At 32.4% G+C, this 20,151-nt stretch overlaps 1 protein-coding gene across 1 annotated transcript; it reads right to left on the bottom strand.

Annotated features, from left to right (window-relative positions):
* Positions 1 to 15,405: 15,405 nt before the first annotated feature.
* On the bottom strand, positions 15,406 to 16,524 carry LOC107866100 (non-specific lipid-transfer protein 2). The gene is made up of 2 exons (XM_016712286.2): positions 16,006 to 16,524; positions 15,406 to 15,655 (listed from the first exon to the last, which is right to left on the bottom strand). Exons 1-2 carry the CDS (start codon positions 16,332 to 16,334, stop codon positions 15,646 to 15,648), a joined length of 339 nt encoding a protein of 112 aa, XP_016567772.1. The 5' UTR covers positions 16,335 to 16,524; the 3' UTR covers positions 15,406 to 15,645.
* Positions 16,525 to 20,151: the final 3,627 nt, after the last annotated feature.

Below are 20,151 nucleotides of genomic sequence, written 5' to 3' on the forward strand. Positions count from 1 at the left end.
GGGAAAAGTGGTTTTTTTGTCTTCCTTTGTAATACACTATAAATAGGTCATTTTAGCTCATTTCTTGACAGATTTTGAATGATGAAGAATTGAAAGACATATTTTCTCTCTTTTGAGAGTGTAACACCCTTAGTTGTAGGGCTTGGAAAAGCCATCCTTAGCATAGGGCTTGGAAAAGTCAATATTGATCATTGCTTGGAAACGGTAGATCTTGAGGTGAGTTCATTCCCTTGGTGGTCACCGTAACAGTGTGGTTTTGATTGTTACATTCATTAGGGGTTAGTGTTGAAATACACTTGGTTCTTAATCTTGTAATAATCTTGGTCTCACTATCTATCTTTATTTTCTATGCAATTTCCCTTGTGTTTGTGTTGAATCTGTGACTTATTTAATCTTATGTCATTGTTGCTGTTTTGGTGTTAAAATACACCTTGTATCTTGTAATCCTTGTGTTGTTATTGTTGGCCAAAAGTTTCTCTCAAAGAGGTCCTTGGGTTCTAGTTGATTTGTGGATTGTTTTGAGTAGTTTTTGAGCCTCCTCTTGTCTTTCTAGTATCAGGTGGGGTAGCGAGAGAGGTGTAAAAATTAGTTAGGATAAGGGAATATTTTGGGATTCGGGATTTAATTTGTTAGGATTGTTCGTATTTGTTTTCTTGTGGGAAAAGTATAGAAAGGATGAGGGTATGTGGTAAAATGAGCTAAAAATGAATAAAATTCAACTTCGGGAGGGACAAAATTAGGTGTCTACACTATTAAAAGCTTTTCTATTAGGGAACTCTTTTAAAAGTTGTTCTGTAAGATTTTTAAGATGTAGGAAAATTCTCTCAAAAGCTATTTTATTATTTATACTAGTAGGGAGGTTCTTCTAACCGACATACACCATGTGAACCGTCATAGTGTCCAACGTCTAATTCCCCAAAGAGGAAAACCTCACGTTGGGGAGAGGTGTCATACTCTTGCCAGGGAGTATAACCTGAGTTATGTGATCACATTTGTAACTGTCATCCATATAGAAATGGAATAAATTTGAAACTGTACCTACATTGGCTCGTAGTTCTAGGAAAGTAGGATGTGCTAACCCACACTTCCCGCTCGGTGCTAAATACTACTCCCTTTAATATGTATGCTTATACTATAGAAAATTCACTTTAAAACTAGTATAAGGGTTCATGATGAAACCAACTATATGTCTATTTATTTTAAATTGTAATTGAAGTTGTAAAGTGGATTCCATATCTAAGCTAAGACCAAAAGGTTAAATCTTGATAAAAATCTGAGAATAAACTAATCATAGGATGCCCAAAGCATAGTCATTCTTGAAATATCAATGTTCAAACTAGAGCTTAGTAACCCATGCATCAAATTCATATCAAAATTTCATAAAGCTCATGCTTGATAGTGAAAGCATTCATAAATCAAATTCTAAATCTGGAAAATAATATCATACGCATAAAAATACAAAAGTAGACATGCAATTCAACATCTAAATCATTTGAAACATCATAATATTCAAATAAAAACATTAAGGTATAAACCCTAATCTGAAATCAATGTATATTCATGTAGATTCATGTAAAATCATATTTAAAATAAGTTTTGAGCACAAAGGTGGAAGGATTACCCTTGTTCATAACTCCACATACCTTAATTGATGAACAAAGGAAGAAACTTAAACTTTGAGTTCCTATTTATGCTATTGAGGATTGATTCTTGAATATCTTGAATTGAGAATCTTGAATCTTGGGTTATCTTGGAAAACGAATGGTGGAATTTGGATTTCTTGGGGATTAAGTTTTGAAGCTCTAGGATTTCTTTGAGAGAAAGTTGATGAAATAAGAGTATAATAGGCTTAGAATGGGTTTAATTTTGTGTTTTTCACAAATTAAAGTCTTGCGAAAAGACCAAACTACCATTTTTAAAATTAACTTCGAAATTAGAAATCTCAATTTTGGCAAGCAGCGCGACGTGGTACCTATCGCGGTGCCGTTCTGGATAAGGGATGAACGCGATTTCAGCCCTTAGCGCGATGCGGTGTAATTGCATTGCATCACTGGAAAAAGATGAGTGACATTTTCCACCCCTCCATGATGCAATACCTGTCCCATTGAGTATTTTAACGCGATGCAGGCCAATCGCGGTAAGCTACTGGAAAAGGGACAAATAGGAATTTGGGCTTCCCCGCGACGTGGGCTAATCGCGGTGTCTCACTGAAAATCAGACAATTGCGATTCTGCACCTCACCGTGACACAGTACTACTGCGGTGCTCTACTATTTTTCACTAAAAATGCCATAACTTCGCAACCGAGTATTAAATTAATGTGAAATTGGTATCGTTGGAAAGCTAATTCAATGATCTACAAATTGATGGGTCTAAAGCTGGAAAATTTCACACATTTAAAGAGTTATTCACCTTTGTAGTTGACCCTTGACACACTAGAAGCTAAACAGAACTAAAAAAAAGTATGGGGTATTACAACATCTCCCACTTATAAACATTCGTCCTCGAATGAGACTGGTTAAACTGTTGATACTGAGGAACTGAGGCTATAGGCTGGCATGCACAATTGAAACATGACTAAACTGATTTGCAAATACAAGAACTATCAAAAGAATGACTATATAAAGCTGAAGCTTGCAATGAAAAAAATGATTTGAGGGATACCTTGAGCTGAATCTGAATTTGCGGTGAAAAGATGTGGGTACTTAGTCTGCATATCTGATTCTACTTCCCAAGTATCTGCCTCAATGGATTGATTCCGCCAAAGAAATATGACTAAGGAAACTTCTTTGTTCCTTAGTCTACGAATCTAGCGATCAAAGATTTCAACTGGAATCTCTTTATAAGAGAGGTTATCCCGAATGTCTGTGCTTTCTAAGGGTACTACAACCGCTGGATCACTAATACACTTCCTTAACAAGGACACATGAAACACAGGATGAACGAATGACAAGTCTACAGGAAATTCAAGCTCATATGCCACCTTCCCAACATAGCTCAATATCCTGTAGGGACCAACGTAGCTGGGACTAAGTTTCCCATTTTTTCCAAATCTCTTTACCCCCTTCATGGGTGAAACTTTCAAATAAACTAAGTCATCAACTTTAAACTCAAGATCTCTTTTCCTCACATCTGCATAAGATTTTTGAAGACTCTGAGTTGTCTTCAACCTTTGTCGAATCAATTGTACTTTTTCCATAGCTTCTAACACCACATCTGGCCCTATCAACGCAGCCCCACCCACTTCGAACCAACCGATAGGTAACCTACATCTTCTCCCATAAAGAACCTCAAACGGATCCATCTGAATACTAGCATGGTAACTGTTATTGTAGGTGAACTTAATCAACGACAAATGCTCATCCCAACAATCCTTGAAATCAAGCACACATGCCCTCAACATATCTTCTAAAGTTTGAATGGTCCTCTCTGCCTGATCATCTTTCTGAGAATGAAAAGCTGAGCTAAGATGAACAAAAAAACTTTATAAAAGTGAGAGGTAAACTGAGTACCCCTATCTAAAATGATAAATGAAAGAACTCCATGCAATCTAACTAATTCTCTAATATATAGCTTAGCATAATCTTCAGCTGAGTAGGACGTATAAACTAGTAGGAAATGGGCTGATTTGGTCAACCTGTCTACAATAACCTGAATCAAATCATGCTGAAGTCGCAAATGAGGTAACCCTGTTACAAAATTCTTATTCACCTCTTCCCACTTCCAAGTGACAATATTGATCTCTTGCAAAGTGCCACCAAGACTTTGGTGCTCTACCTTAACCTGTTGACAAACTGAACACTTAGCTATGAACTCTGCAGTATCTTTTTTCATACCACTCGGCCAATAGATTTTTTGTAAATCTCGGTACATCTTAGTAGCACTAGGGTAAATGGAGTAACGCACACCATGCACTTCAGCCATAATTCATTGTCTCAAATCATCAATGGACGACACACATAATTTACTCAGTATCTCAACACACCATCACCCCCTTAGGAGAAAAAATCTACCTTCTAATCTCTGACCGACTCCTTCAACTTAGCTAGAACGGGATCCTTATCTTGTTTCTCCTTCACCTCAGAAACTAAAGAAGATTTTGCACTATTCTGGACCCAAACATTACCCTCAGCCAAACAACCTAAACGAACACCCAATCTAGAAAATTGATGAACTTCTCAAACTAGGTCCTTCTTATCATTCTCCACATGAGCAACACTACCCATAGAAAGTCTACTAAGGGTATTTTCCACAACATTGGCCTTCCCCGGATGATACAAAACACTCATGTCATAATCTTTCAACAATTCTAACCACCTTCTCTGACAGAGATTCAACTCTCTCTGCGTAAACACATACTGCAAACTTTTGTGGTCTGTAAATGCATCAAAATACACCCCATAAAGATAGTGCCTCTATATTTTCAAAGCAAACACAACAATAGCTAATTTAAGATCATGGGTAGGATAGTTCTTTTTGTAAGGCTTAAGTTGTCTAGAGGCATAGGCTATGACCTTACCTCTTTTCATCAAAACACAAAACAAACCAACTCAAGAGGCATCACAATAGACAACGAATCCATCTGTACCATCACGTAATGCTAAGACTAGGCCTAAAGTGAGTCGAGCCTTAAAATCCTGAAAACTCTTCTCAGAAAAATTTGACCACTGAAACTTAACTTTCTTTTGAGTTAATTTGGTCATGTGAGATGCAATGGACCAAAACCCCTCAACAAACCGTCTATAATAGCCAGCTAAACCCAAGAAACTTTTGATGTCTGATGGAGAAATGGGTCTAGGCCAGTTTCTTACTGCTTCGGTCTTTTGAGTATTAACTCTAATGCCATCATTGAAAATAATATGATCGAGGTAAGCTACTGATCTTAGCAAAAATTTACACTTGTTGAATTTGATGAACAGATGATGATCTCTAAGAGTTTGCAACAAAATTTTAAGATGGTCTGCATGGTCATCCTCACTACAGGAATAGACAAGTATATCATCGATAAAGACTATGACAAACATATCTAGGTACTGTTTGAACACTCGGGTCATCAAGTCCATGAAGGTTTCTAAGGAATTTGTTAGCCAGAAAGACATGACTAGGAATTTAAATTGACCATAATGGGTTCTGAAAGTTGTCTTCAGAATATCACATTCTCTTACTCTAAGCTAATGATAGCCAGATCTAAGGTCTATCTTGGAGAAATAATTTTCACCTTGGAGTTGATCAAATAATTCATCAATTCTGGGGAGACGATATCTATTTTTAACTGTGACTTTATTCAGCTGACGATAGTCAATGCACATACGCAGAGAACCATCTTTCTTATGCATGAATAGGATGGGAGCACCCCATCGAGAAATATTGAGCCTTATGAAACCCTTATCTAAGAGGTTTTTAAGTTGCTCTTTCAACTCTTTAAGTTTGGCAGGAGCCATACGATATGGAGAAATAAAGATGGGTTGAGTATCAAGAAGAAAATCAATTCTGAATTCTATTTCCCTTTCAGGAGGTACCCCTGGCAACTCTTCAGGAAAGACTTTCGAAAACTCATTTACTACCCGGACTGACTGAATGCTTGGAGCCTTAGACTTGGCATCTTTGAATTGAACAAAATGATAGATAGACCCTTTTGATATCAACTTTTTGGATTTAAGATAGGATATGAAATGACTCTTGGAAGACACTGAATTACCTTTTCATCCAAAGACTGGCTCATCAGGAAACTAAAACTTCACCACTCAATTGCGACAGTCTATAGATGCATAAAAAATAGAGCCAATCCATACCAAGAATAAGGTCAAATTCAACCATGTCTAATTCTATCAAATTTTCTAACATGATCCTATGAAGGACAGTGATGGGACACTTTCTATAGATTTATTTGGCAATAACTGATTCACCTACTGGAGTAAAAATGGAGAAGGTCCTAGAAAGCTTTTCAGGATCTATTCCAAAATTACCGCAACTAACGGAGTCACATAAGAGAAATTTAACCCAGGATCTAATAACACATAAACATCAAAATGAAAGACACGAAGCATACCGATAACAATATTTGGTGAACTCTCTTGCTCCTGGTGTGATAGTAATGCATAGAATCAATTTTGGCGCTGATCGCCATCGATTCTGGATTATGCACCCTGAGGAGGGGCTGGGTGACCTACAAAAGCTAGTGCACTAGTAGCTTGAGTCTGGGGATGAATATCCCTACTTCCTTGCATAGCATACCGATACTCTTTGATTTTGTAGCCCAACTTACCATATCCAAAACAAGCTTTCTGACCCAACAAGCACTCACCAAGATAATTCTTACCACATCTAGCACACACAGGATAACTAGGTCTTCTACCCACATTATTCTGAGATCTAGACATAGAATTCCTACCCCACTTCTCCTACTTGGTTCTGTGTGAGGGAGCACTGGCTAAAGATGGTGCCGGCAAGGGCGAGCGACTCTGAAACTACGGATGATTTCCCCCTGCAAATCTTAATTGGCCATACTCAAACTGCCCAGTTTTAGCCTTTTCATTTCCTCTATCTCTTCCCTTCAACTTTTCTACCTCAATCTGTTGGGCATGAGTCATCAATCTAGAAAGTTCCATATCTCTAATAAACATGGCAGTCCTACACTCCTTGACTACCAATTTGGACACTCTGGTAACAAACTTACTCATACTAGATCTAGTGTCAGCTATCAAATCAGGAGCATACTTGGACAACTGATTGAACTTAAGACAGTACTCCTTCACTGTCATTGAGCCCTGCCTCAGGTTCATGAACTCCTAAATATTTTCTTCCCGTAACTCACATAGAAAAAACCTATCTAGAAACACGTCCAGAAACACCTATCAACTCATAGAAGCTGCATTCTCACCCCTACCTTTATTCCACATAACAACCTAATCATAAGCAATATCCTTCAACCTATAAGAAGCCAATTCTACACTCTTCTCTTTAGTAACATGCATAACTTGGGTGATCTTTTACTCCACATCAAGATACAACTATGGGTTCTCACCTATCTTGAACCCAAAGAATTCGGGCGGATTCATCTTTATGAAGTCATGAAATCTGGCAGCAGCTAAATCACCTTCTTACTGATACGGGATTGTAGCCTATTGGTTTCCCTGAACATTGACAGTCATAGCTTGGGCCAATGCCTGAAAGGCAGCCCAAAATTTGGCATGAGACATATCTTCATTTAAAGGATCAATATGTTAGGGTGGCTGGTTATCATTTCTGCGGGTATTAGCTCTACGAGGAGGCATTTTCTATCATGAAAGAGCATAAGTTAAAAACAAATAGTGATGGCTATAAGCACGATGGATTATGAAAGAAAGGAGATAATTTCCTAAAATGTCCCATAGCCTCTTGCTCATAAATGTGGCGCGCTTCACATCCATGATCAAGACTCTACATAATGCGGCTTGTTACACTCCCTTAGACTCGCTAAACTTAGGCTCTGATACCAAGTTTGTAACACTCCAAAAATGGGTCCTGAGATGTCACACAGTGCTCAAGACTATAAGTAGTCTTAAGATAACTCTATAATCCTTCTACTAGGTTTGAAACTCATATCAATGTAAACTAATCGAGCAACGATGCTGAATTATATCAAAATTGACTGAAATCCACTAAATATACTGTTTGAAAAACTAATACTGAAAGTCTGAATAATAGCTAGTAGTCCGACAAGCCTCTACTAATAAGAACTAGATAGCCGTTGGGATAAACCCCCAACTAACTCAAACTAAATTGAAGATAACTAATCAAATACTATAAAAAAAGGAAATCTGGATAAATAGGCCCTCAAACCATAAGGAATCACCAACAGTCGGGAAATAGATGGGATGCCCAAAATTACTCACGTTGCTGAGACTAAGCACCTAAACCTACATTATTAAATATTGTAGCACATAGACGTCTATGTAGATCAGTACTTTGAAGATGTATTGAGCATGTGGGGGTGAATGCATAAGTAAAAATAATATCCCAATGTTATCAAACTTAAAAAATATGCATGCTAAACATAATGACTCACATTGGCTTGAATAATTGAAAGTTGAAAATAATCAATCATAAACAACAACACATATTGTGTAAATCTAGTGAGCTCACATTTAAAGTCTGAAAGTTGAACTGTTATCTGTTTTTCTTTTCTGTTAAGCTATAGAAAGCTCTATTAAAAGCTTTTCAATTAGGAATTCTTTTAAAACCTGCTCTGCAAGGTTCTTAAGCTGTAGGGAAATTCTCACAAAAGTTGTTTTATTATTTTTACTAGTAGGGAGGTTCTTCTATCCGACATACACCATGTGACCTGTTATAGTGTCCAACGTCTAGTTCCCCTAAGAGGAAAACCTCATGTTGGGGAGAGGTGTCATACTCTTTCCATGGAGTATAACCTGTGCTAAATGATCACATATGTAACTATCATCCATATAGAAATGGAATAAATATAAAAATGTACCTATGTTAGTTCGTAGTTCTAGGAAAGTAGGATGCACTTAATCGACACTTTCTGCTCGGTGCTAAATACTACTTCCTTTAATCTATATGCTCATTCTGTAGGAAATCCACTTTAAAATTAGTATAAGGGTTCATGATGAAACCAATTATATGTCTATTTATTTTAAACTGTAATTGAAACTGTAAAGTAGATTTCATATCTATGCTAAGACCAAAAGACCAAATCTTGATAAAAATCTAAGAATAAACCAATCATAGGATGCCCAAAGCATAGTCATTCTTGAAATATCAATTTTCAAACTAGGGCTTAGTAACCCATGCATCAAATTCATGTCAAAATTTCATAAAGCTCATGCTTGATAACGAATACATTGATAAATCAAATTCTAAATCTGGAAAATAATGTCATAAGCATAAAAATACGAAAGTAGACATGAAATTCAACATCTAAATCACTTGAAACATCATAATCTTCAAATAACAACATCTGGGTATGAACCCTAATCTAAAATCAATGTATATTCATGTAGATTCATGTAAAATCATAATTAAAAAAAGTTTTGGGCACAAGGGTGAAAAGATTACCCTTGTTCATAACCCCAAATACCTTAATTGATGAATAAAGGAAGAAACTTGAACTTTGAATTCATGTTTGTGCTCTTAAGGAGTGATTCTTGAATATCTTGAATTGAAATTCTTGAATCTTGGGTTATCTTGGAAAAAAATGGTGGAATTTGGATTTCTTGGGGATTAAGTATTGAAGCTCTAGGGTTTCTTTTAGAGAAAGTTAATGAAATAAGAGTATAATAGGCTTAGAATGGGTTTAATCTTGTGTTTTTCACAAATTGGAGGCTTGAGAAAAGACCAAACTACCCTTTTTAAAATCAACTTCGAAACTAGAAATCTCAATTTTGGAAGGCATCACGACGCAACACCTATTGCGGTGCCATTCTAGATAAGGGACGAACGTGATTTCATCCCTTGACGTAACACGGTGAAATCGCGTTGGGCTCACTGGATAAGGGACATGTGCCATTTTGCACTCCACCGCGACACGATGTCTGCCCCATTGGGGATTTTGCCACGATACAGACCAATCGCGGTGAGCTTCTGGAAAATGGACAAACAAGAATTTGGGCTTCATCGTGACACGAGATAATTGCGGTGCCTCACTAGAAATCAGACAATTGCTATTCTGTACCTCACCGGGATGCGGTACTATCGCAGTGCTCTATTGTTTTTCACTAAAAACGCCATAACTTCTCAACTGAGTATCGAATTAATGCGAAATTGGTATCATTGAAAAGCTAATTCAATTATCTACAAATTGGTGGGTCAAAGCTAGAAAATACCATACGTATAAAGAGTTATTCACCTTTGAAGTTGACCCTTGACACCTAGGAGCTAAACGAAACTAAGAAAAGTATGGGGTATTACAATGCACAACTGCAAGTATAAACTCTCCCCAAAACCTGCTTGTTAGATGCCCTTGAAATTTGACTGCTCTAACTGTCTCTAAAACATGTCTATGTTTTCTCTGCATTATACTATTTTGGTGTAGTTGATGTGAACAAAAAATTTGATGCATTATCCATAATTTTTGAACAATTCATTACACTGAGAGTTAAAGAACTATCCGCCATTATCTGATCTAACAACCTTTTTCGACAACTCAAACTAAGTCTTAACCATTAAAACAAAGTGTTTTAAGATACTAGAAACATCTTATTTAAGGTGCATTATAAATACCCAAAGTCCACCTAGAATGATCTTCAACCAATGTAAGAAAAAAAAAAAACTTCATGTTATTATGTGTAGCAACATTGTATGCTCCTATACATCTATTTGAATCAAATCAAAATAGTTGACACTTCTACTATTACTGATTTGAAATGAAAGCCTACTTTATCTTGCTAATGAACGTATATTACAATGAGATAATGCAAGGTTATGATTAGTCTTTAGCATACTAATCTTTCTTATTATATTCATAGGCATATGCCCTAGTCTTCTATGCCACACATCATCACCATAATCATTTCTTTAGCTACTATTAATGATCTGGTATCCTATTCTTGTGCTTGATGTTGTCTTTGTGCTCTCAGAAAGGATACTCCTTTTTTCTCTTCATCAATCTCCTTCACCTTTTCAGTGAAGAGATCCTGAAGGATGAAAAAATTTAGAAAGACTAAAGCATAACAATTCAACTCTATAATCAATTTAGATAGTGACAAAAGGTTGAACTTAAAAGATGTACACATAACATATCTTTAACTACATCACCTTCTATTAACCTTGTATTTCCTGAGTGAGTACTAGTGGTTGAATCTCTTTTAGCCAAATGAATCTTTCCTAGATTGGTCACTGTCAATTCATGATTCAATAAGGATTCAATACCTACCATGTGGATAGTAGCACCACTGTCTACAATCCACTTTACACAACTATCACTAACTATTTTACATAAAGACGTAACTGCAAATATACTTTCTATATTTTCACTTAAGTCCTGCAATTTTAGCTTGTTTAACACGTCCAGTATTTAATTGTGTTGGTTTGGAGTGAAGGGACTGATCCTCTTCTATAGCTAGTTCCTAGCTGAGAATAGTACTGAGAATAGGATTGTATTGCTCATTACCATACCTCTGAGATCTTTGTATTGATATTTGTAGAGTAGGACATAAACTAAGGTCTCTTACCCCTTTCACCAGTGATCCATCTGCAACGTGAACCATATTGACCCTACTTTTATCCTTCCAATCGGATGGATATCCAATTGTCTGACACTATTTTTTCTTTAATTCATCTCTAAAATAATCTCTTAATACTCCCATTAATAAACCTTAACTTGTTCTTCGTAAGAAGATTCAACTATATTGCATGACTCCACAATGTGTAATTCTCTATTTCGACGAGTTGTATCCCAATTTGTACAGCTTCGGTATATCGAAAGATGAGAGAAACAATGGATCATCATGATCAATCTTTTTCACCATTTTCTCTCAATTACGAACTCAAATATGAAGCAAAAACAAAAAAAAATAGTAGAAAATATTAAGATGTTGATCAATTCTGAGATCGACAATTCTCAATGTAGTCATTTCGCTCAGATACAATGATAATTTATACATTAAACACTGATCTAAAGTAGCATTCCAGGGAATTTAGAAAATATCAGTTCTTTCTCTCTCACACACAATTCTCACACACAATTCTATTATAAAGATGAAATAAAAACTTCTACATGATGATTGAACTAACTATGTAATTCATCTACCATACCTCTACTTATATATACACTAGCACTAACCGATTTAATACAAAATATCTGATACTTATATATACACTAGCACTAACCGATTTAATACAAAATATCTGATATGTACAGTTGTCAATTAATCAAAGAAATTTGAGTAGAGGGTGACAAAAAAATCTTTAAATTAAAGCACATTCAGTATATAATATGATGCATAATAACTGGCAATCTATAATAAACTAATCAAATAATTGATAATATTTACTAAAAATGTCCAGGAGAATCCAAACAGAGAGTACGACACACCATTCCTCTCAAGATATGTTTTCTTTAGCTTATTGAAATGCATCTTCTTTACGTATTTCAATATTAGATCGAATGACCTTTTGCTCCATGGGTACTCCTCAAAGAATTCTATATAATCAACCATCTTGATGATGTCCACCTCGATGCTCTTTAATTCATCCTGAGCGAGAAGAATAGTGTGGACAAACCACACCAGACAACACTTGTATTTATCCTTCTTGTCCAACCTATCTTCTCTCATAAGCTTCAACAACCTCTTCACACTAATCTTCTTCTTTTAGTTATCCTTTTGTAAAAAGCTCCACCCTTCTTATTCACCCGATTGTACTTAGAATCACGGGGATATTTTGAATAATTAAACCCAGTGATCAATGCAAACTCCTTCAAGCCTAAACAAGTTGGTCTGTCATTTATGCAAAACCAACTCTTATTCTCCTCCGGGTCTTCCTTACTCTACGCAGCTAGGTGTAATAGACAAGCTATCCATTGAACTTGATAAACTTAGGCAACTTTCATAAGACCCCAAAACACAACCGCTTGAACCTAGCTTTAAGATTTTGATCATTCAAAACCTTTATAAATTGCTCGAAGAGTGTCATCCTTGATCAAACTGAAATTTTGACCCAATATCATCAGAAATAGAGTGGAGACCGTAACTCTCACCAGAAATGTACCTAACACGATGAGGCACAGACAACGTCTCCTCATCTACCTCCTCTTCAATTCCATTTTTTTGCTCAAAATATCTCCGACTAAACTCCCTGCATATTTTCTTCATCAAATGACTCGTCTATTTCCGACTCTTCTACTTTAAATTCAACTCTTTTTCTTTTTGAAGTCCTCGAAGCTTCTTTCGCTCTTCTTTTAATACCCGTATTTTGCAATGAAGCTCTACCTCTAGTCATAGTTTTTTAGAAGATGTACAATAGACCAAACAGTCTATTAAAAGGATGACACTATTTAAAGCAATAGAAACGGCAAAATACAAAATCAAACCCAGAAAATACCATTATAATGAAGAAAAAGAACTCAGAAAATCTAAGAAATCAAATATTGAATGAACCGGAATTCTATTATCAAAATATGCATTTGCAAGAACATAAATAAATCAATTTCAAATCAAAACTAGCAAAATATAATGATATTTACCATCATAGTGAAGAAGAATACGAAAACAAAATACAAAAATTCAGAGTTTGATCATCAAATTCAAAAAAAAAAAAATTACAAAATTTAAAATGAAATGTTGATTACATTCCGACCAAAACTGATACACAATCATATAATTGAAGCTAAATAACACTGATTTTAACTGAATCACTTCCCTTATACAAAGAAATTTTGATTTTTTTTTTTTTGAAGAAATTCAATAGTCATAAACAAAAACAAAAACAAAAATAACCAATATATAGCTTAAAGTGACCGCAAGATCAATAACACTAATCTTACTATGAAGACGATGGAGATGCGGGGCTTGAACACTTGAAAATATCAATTGAAAATTGAGAAGTTTTTCCTTAGGAGAGCATAAGAATTTCAGAGGTCAGAGAGAGGGCGTTGGAATCGTCGAGTATTATTTTAAAGGAGTGGAAAGGGGTAAAGTATTTAAAAATATAACTTGGGTTCTACAAGTTTTAAAAATAACTATTTAACCTCTAACCACACACTTTTATTTTAAAACCTTAAAATCAAATCAAACAAATTTAAGGTATAGCTTTTTCGAAATAAGTTTGTATGGTGTTTCTTTCCCAAATCTTCTCCAGTAACCAGGAATGTCATTTATGTATTAAGTTGCAGTGACCTGGAATTTCTTTCGTTTTCTATATCTGGGCAAGAAGCTAGCTACGAAATGGAGAAATGAATTAAGGAGTTAAATCAGGGAAAAAGAAGATATGAAGTGACAATAGAGAAATCGAACTAGCAATTTAGTATAAATTCATCACAAAGGTTCCATCATTCCAACTACATATACTTGATATGATTAAGATATATGTTCACACTTCGGTAGTATCTCTTCTGCTTCACGTATGTTTCATGGGTTTTTGCTTAACAATATCTCATATATAAAACAAAGTATGGTACTTTATGCACCCTTCAGTGTAATTCTTGAATTCCAACTGTATCATCCTCTGGCATAATACATATATGTATTATATATATATATATATATATATATGATCCTAAACTTAACATTAAATTATAATTTTGAGCTTAAACTTTAATAGTGCACAAACAAAACCTTTAATTATTCAAAACCTGAACAAATATGACCTCCAATTTTGCAACCTCCATGCGTGAGTTTCACTTGTGCCTACGTGGAAAGGTAATTCAATCACACAATGCCACGTTAAAAGGAATGACATGGCATGATGCGGTTTCACTTAAAACGACGTCATTTTGCTTCTATAAGTCAAAACGACGTCGTTTTGCTTATTATTATTATTATTATTATTATTATTATTATACAAAATTTTCATCTTAATAACATTTTATTAATAGCGTTAATTTAATAACATTAATTTAATATACTACTACTGTCCTTAATAACGTTTTAATAAAGTTAATTTAATAACATTTTAATAACGTTAATTAAATAACATTTTAATAATATTAATTTAAAAATATTAATTTAATAAAGTTAATTTAATAATATTTTAATAATATTAATTTAATAACGTTAATTTAATAATCTTAATTTAACACCGTTTTATTAATAACTTTTTAATAATGTTAATTTAATAACGTTTTAATAACGTTAGTTTAATAACATTTTAATAACGTTAATTTAATAACATTAGTTTAATAACATTTTAATAACGTTAATTTAATAACATTTTAATAACGTTAATTTAATAATATTTTAATAACGTTAATTTAATAATATTTTATTAAAACTATAATTTTTTTATTTATTATTAGTATAATTTCATCTTGAGCTGAAAATAATGAAAAAATAATAGTAAAAAGTCATTTAAATAAATAAAAAGGAATTAGTAAGGGCTTAATAGTCATTTTACCTTTTTTTTTTGGTTGGAACACTCAAAATTTTAGCCCAACGTGCCTAGTTTTGCGTGTACAACACGTATTTTGCCACATCGGATTGGAGGTCATATTTGTGCAATTTTAAATAATTAAAGGTTATATTTGTACACTGTCAATGTTATAATTTGGTGTAAAGCATAGAGTCATATTTATGTAATATGTCTTATCCTCTCTTTTGTAAGATAACAATTCAAAATTAGTGTAATCACTTATCTAACACCTGCTTGATATTATGTAAATAACAAACGATCGTACGTATAATTGTTAAGCCAATTGAAAAAGAAAAAAGAAGAAGAAGAGAATAGAGTGAAAGAAATCGTGGAGGAGACATTGAACTAATTAAGATAATAGAGCATGTATTATGAAAATTGGGTTGCAATACAACCACAACTAACCACCAAAGTTTCAATACAAAGCTCATCGACTATGCCTCCAAAAGACACAAATAAAAGAGAGAGAGACAACTGATACAACATAGAATATAATGGATCCACATGCAGGATCACACTCCATCCATGCATCTTATTCTTCTCCACATCATGATATTAAATTGTGATGATTGGATCATCCTTACTGGACTCTGCATTGCCACAATAAACCAACATTAACCGATTATCTTCTCGCATAGAGAGCACATGAAGTTGCTACTGTTGGTGTAACAATTGATAGTATGCAAATATGCTTCTTTTTGTAACATGTTAGATCGTATAATATATAATACTAGCTATATGCTGTAGAAATCTGTCAATCTGTATCCCAAAATAGCCCACTTTTAAAACACGGTAATAGTATAAAACTGTGATATCCTTTTACGTTATTGGCATATCTATATTTAAGTTATACAGTGAAACACTATATAAAAAAGATTAATACTATCAATGCACAAAACATAGTACGTAGATCTAGCGGGAAGAAGGAAAATGAACGTACTTGGAGCAGTCAGTGGAGGGGCTGATCTTGTAAGGGATGTTGACGCCACAAGCAGCAGGGAGACCAGCAGCTTTGGCCACATCAATGCCCTTAATAGCACTAGCGGCTGATTTCAGGCAAGTACAGGCTGTCTTCCTGTCCGCTGGAGTCTTGGCTGCACCCAACAGACCCTTAATACCACCACAGCAGCCACCGAGAGGACCACGACCCGTCAAATAAGGGAGGCAAGGAGCCACGCCACCTGTAACCTGACCGCATGTCAGTGCCTCTGCATAGGGTGCAACCACCACCATGCAAAAAAGCACGAAGCATGCAATCTTGCCAACCATGTTCTGTTACAAAAACTAAGACAGATAAAACAATACAGAGAAGGAGAGTAGTGGATTGAGGATACCACAAATGTTTTGCTTGAGTGTTGGGTAAAGAAACTAGTGAGACTTAACGGTATTTATAGAGAGAAAATTGGGACTAAATTAATGGAGGAATGAGAAAAATAGTTAGGAGTTGGGGGTTTATTAAATCCAATTGATAGTGTATTAAGGAGGTGTCCACTGGCTATGAAGTGATCAGATTTAGGGTGCATTCGTATGGAGAAAATGTTTTCTAGTTTTATTCTATTGGTAAACTTAAAGAAGGATTAAAAAAAAGTTCTGATGCTAAAATTTTTGAAAACCAAGTTTTTTAAAAACCAGAAAATAATTTTTCTAATGAAACTAGCGAAAACAATTTTCATAAGTAATATTTCTCAACACACCTCATCTTTACTCTCACTTTATAGCTCCCATTCCTGCTACCTCCTCCACCTACCATAATATTTGTGCCTCTAGATTATATATTACATTTTAAAGATATTTTTTTAACTTAAGTAACTAAAGTTTTTCCTTTCTTTCCCTTTCCTTCTTTTCAATCTAGTCAACTTAATTTTAGTGAATAGTTTGTGAATTATCTATGTGCATCAATATTGCAGTGGTAAATCTGTATTCACTCTTGCTTTCTCATATACTTCCTCTTCTTTTATCTGTTTTAGGTTGAGTATAATTTACATTTTTTATTTAAGAAAGTATTTATTAAAATTTTGTTTATTAAATTATATTTTGAAAATTAAATTTAACTATTAATATTTTTATGTAACTACTTATTAATGAAGCTAATATTTGAAAAATCTATTTTAATTTATCAAAAAATAAGTAAAAATAATAATATAAAAGACAAGTAAAAAGAAAATATTAAGGAGTAATAAATTGGATGTATAAACTTAACCACCTGATATTTTCACGAATTCACAAACAAATGTGATATTTTCATAATTTACTCTTATCATCTTTTTAGTGTACTTTTTATTCATGTGGCATATTCATTAGTATTAAAATTAAAAGTGGATGACCTTTTTACAACTTTACAATATTTATACTTTCAAAATTTTAATTTTAAGGACAATGAAAAAAAAAATTAATTCTATTTTATTTTTATAAATTTACAAAAATAAAATAAATTGAATATGTATTTTAATAGCGTAGATAAGTAAAATGATACAGAGAGTAGTACTAAATGGAGTATTACTTCTTTTGTTTATTTTTATTTATTATATTTTTCTTTTAGGGGGCCAATTTAACTAATTATAAATTGAATTAGATGTGTATTTTAAATTATATTTTTAATATTTGAAAATTAAATAAAAGATATTACTTGTAATTCTATTCATGTTAATATAACAAAAAAATCTGTTTAAAAATATTAATTAAAAATTATATAATATTAACTCTCAAAAAAGTACTCTCTGTTTAAAAAGGAATGATCGATTTTTTTTTAATTCATTTAAAAAGGAATAACTCTTTTTTTATGACAATACTTGAATTTTAACAAGCATGTTTAAAATTACAAATTAAAAAATATTTTATTATATTTTACATAATTTTAATTTAAAATTATAAAATTTCAAATTAAAATAGATCACTTGTTTTGACACAAAGGAAGTAATAAGTAGAAGGTAAAAACAAGCTAATGGAGTATTTGAGCATGTGAAACAGTAATCAATGCGACACACTCTTCTATGGATGCAACACACTCTTCTATGAAAAGAAGATTTCTTATCAATGGAATCAATCTAACACACTCTTCTAGGAAAAAGGTTAGTCCCATATGGAAAGGACAAATGTGAAATGGGCAACAATTTAAGTGCGCTTTTGATCATAAAAATTAAAATTTTTAAAGTTGAAATGGTAAGAATAACTATATATCTTAATAAATATAGATTTTTAATTATCATATTAAGCTCAAGTTTCAATTAAGTATAATGAATAATTTTCTCTTACCTATTGGTTATTCATATTTATAATTTATAATCACTCTCATATATTTAATCTCTTTATCTATTTTTTACTATTCACCTTTTTCAATTTTTTTCTTCATTTTTTCTTTTCCATTTTTTGTTGTTTTCTGTTTCTTTTTGCATTTTTTTTCTTTTCATTTTTTCTCCTTTATTTTTTCTTCTCTATTTTCTATTACCCTCTTTCTTTTTTTTGTATTTTATTTTCTTTTTTTTCTCTCATTTTTTTTTCTTTTCATTTTTCTTCTTCTTTTTATTTGTTCGAACTAACAAATATAAGTGCGAATAATAAAATACAAATACAAATGTAATCTATAACATACAATTATAAATGTAAAATATAACATACAAATATAAGTGCGAACTATAAAATACAAATACAAACGCAAACTATAACATACAAACACAAGTACTACCATTTGTATTTTTTAATTATTAAAAAGGAATAATTGATTTTCTTTCTACAAATATTTTTTTGTATTTATTGATACGAGTTGTATTTATTGATAAAAATAAATACAACTCAAATTTTTATACAAATACAATATATACAAATACATATTGTATTTGTATTAAATCATTTGTTTCATTTGCTTGTAATTGTATTTGTTTCAAGTGATATTTGTTTATTTACAAATATGAATGATAATTTTGATATACAAATACAAAACGGTACATTTGAATCAAATGATACATTACATATTTATATATTTTAGAATCAAGAAAATATAATTAATGCATTTATTTGTTGATATAAATACAAATGATAAATTATACATAGTCACGATTAAATACAATATGCAATCAATTTATAAATACAAATACAAATACAAAATAATTCTTTAAAAATAAAAAGGTATCAACAAAAATAGAATACAAATACAAGTATAAACCAAATATAATCTAAGTATACAAACACAATAAAATCATAATATAAATATAATTCAACATAATATGCAGTCAATTATAAAATACAAATATAAAACAGTTCTTTAAAATACAAGTGTGAATTATATTAAATATAAATAATGGTGCAAACTAACAAAGGCAAATACAAATACAAGTGTGAACTATAAAATATAAATACAAATGCAAACTCTAAAATATAAATACAAGCGCGAACTTTATAATATAAATACAAATACAGTTGTATCATGATAAAAAAAATATAAATGACGGTGTGACTACAAATACAATAAACAATTGTGGTATTTACGTTATCATCCATGACTTGTGCTCGACTAGTCATATTTTTCAAAAATATAAAAAATATAAAATAGAATAAAAAAATATAAAAAAAATAAATACAAAAAAGAAAATAAAAAATTCAAACAACAAAAGAAAAGAAGAAAGAGAAATAGAAGTTAGAGATTAAAGAGAGAAAAAAAAAAAGAAAAAAAAAAAAGAAAGAAACTAAAAAAAATAAAAATAGGAAAAAATAAAAAGAAGAAAAATTGGGAAAACACAAAAAATAAAAAAAATAATTGTAGTGTTTTTGGCGAGACTAAATATGTAGTGTATTTATGTTTTTTTTTGTAAATATAGATTACTGAGTAAAAGTGAATACAACGGCTGAAAATCGAATACAGCGGTTATAAATGATAATTATGTAAAATATGGTTATGAAAGGAGGATTTTTATAGCAAAGTGCCGCTATTTCTGAAAGATTCCCAATTTGAAATTGTGTTTGTTCATGAATATAATTTGAATTATTTTTAAATTTTTATGAGAGAAAAAAATGAAAAAAAGTAAAAACAATTTTTTCTTGTTTTTCACCTTTTCAAATATTTCAAGTTGTATTTGGAATTCTCATGAGCAAA

This window comes from Capsicum annuum, chromosome 5 (genome assembly GCF_002878395.1).
Source record: "Capsicum annuum cultivar UCD-10X-F1 chromosome 5, UCD10Xv1.1, whole genome shotgun sequence".
In the NCBI taxonomy this organism is placed as follows: domain Eukaryota; kingdom Viridiplantae; phylum Streptophyta; class Magnoliopsida; order Solanales; family Solanaceae; genus Capsicum; species Capsicum annuum.

Excerpts from the sequence above, each read along its gene's own strand:
- LOC107866100 (XM_016712286.2), bottom strand. The coding sequence starts at position 16,334 with ATGGTTGGCAAGATTGCATGCTTCGTGCTTTTTTGCATGGTGGTGGTT.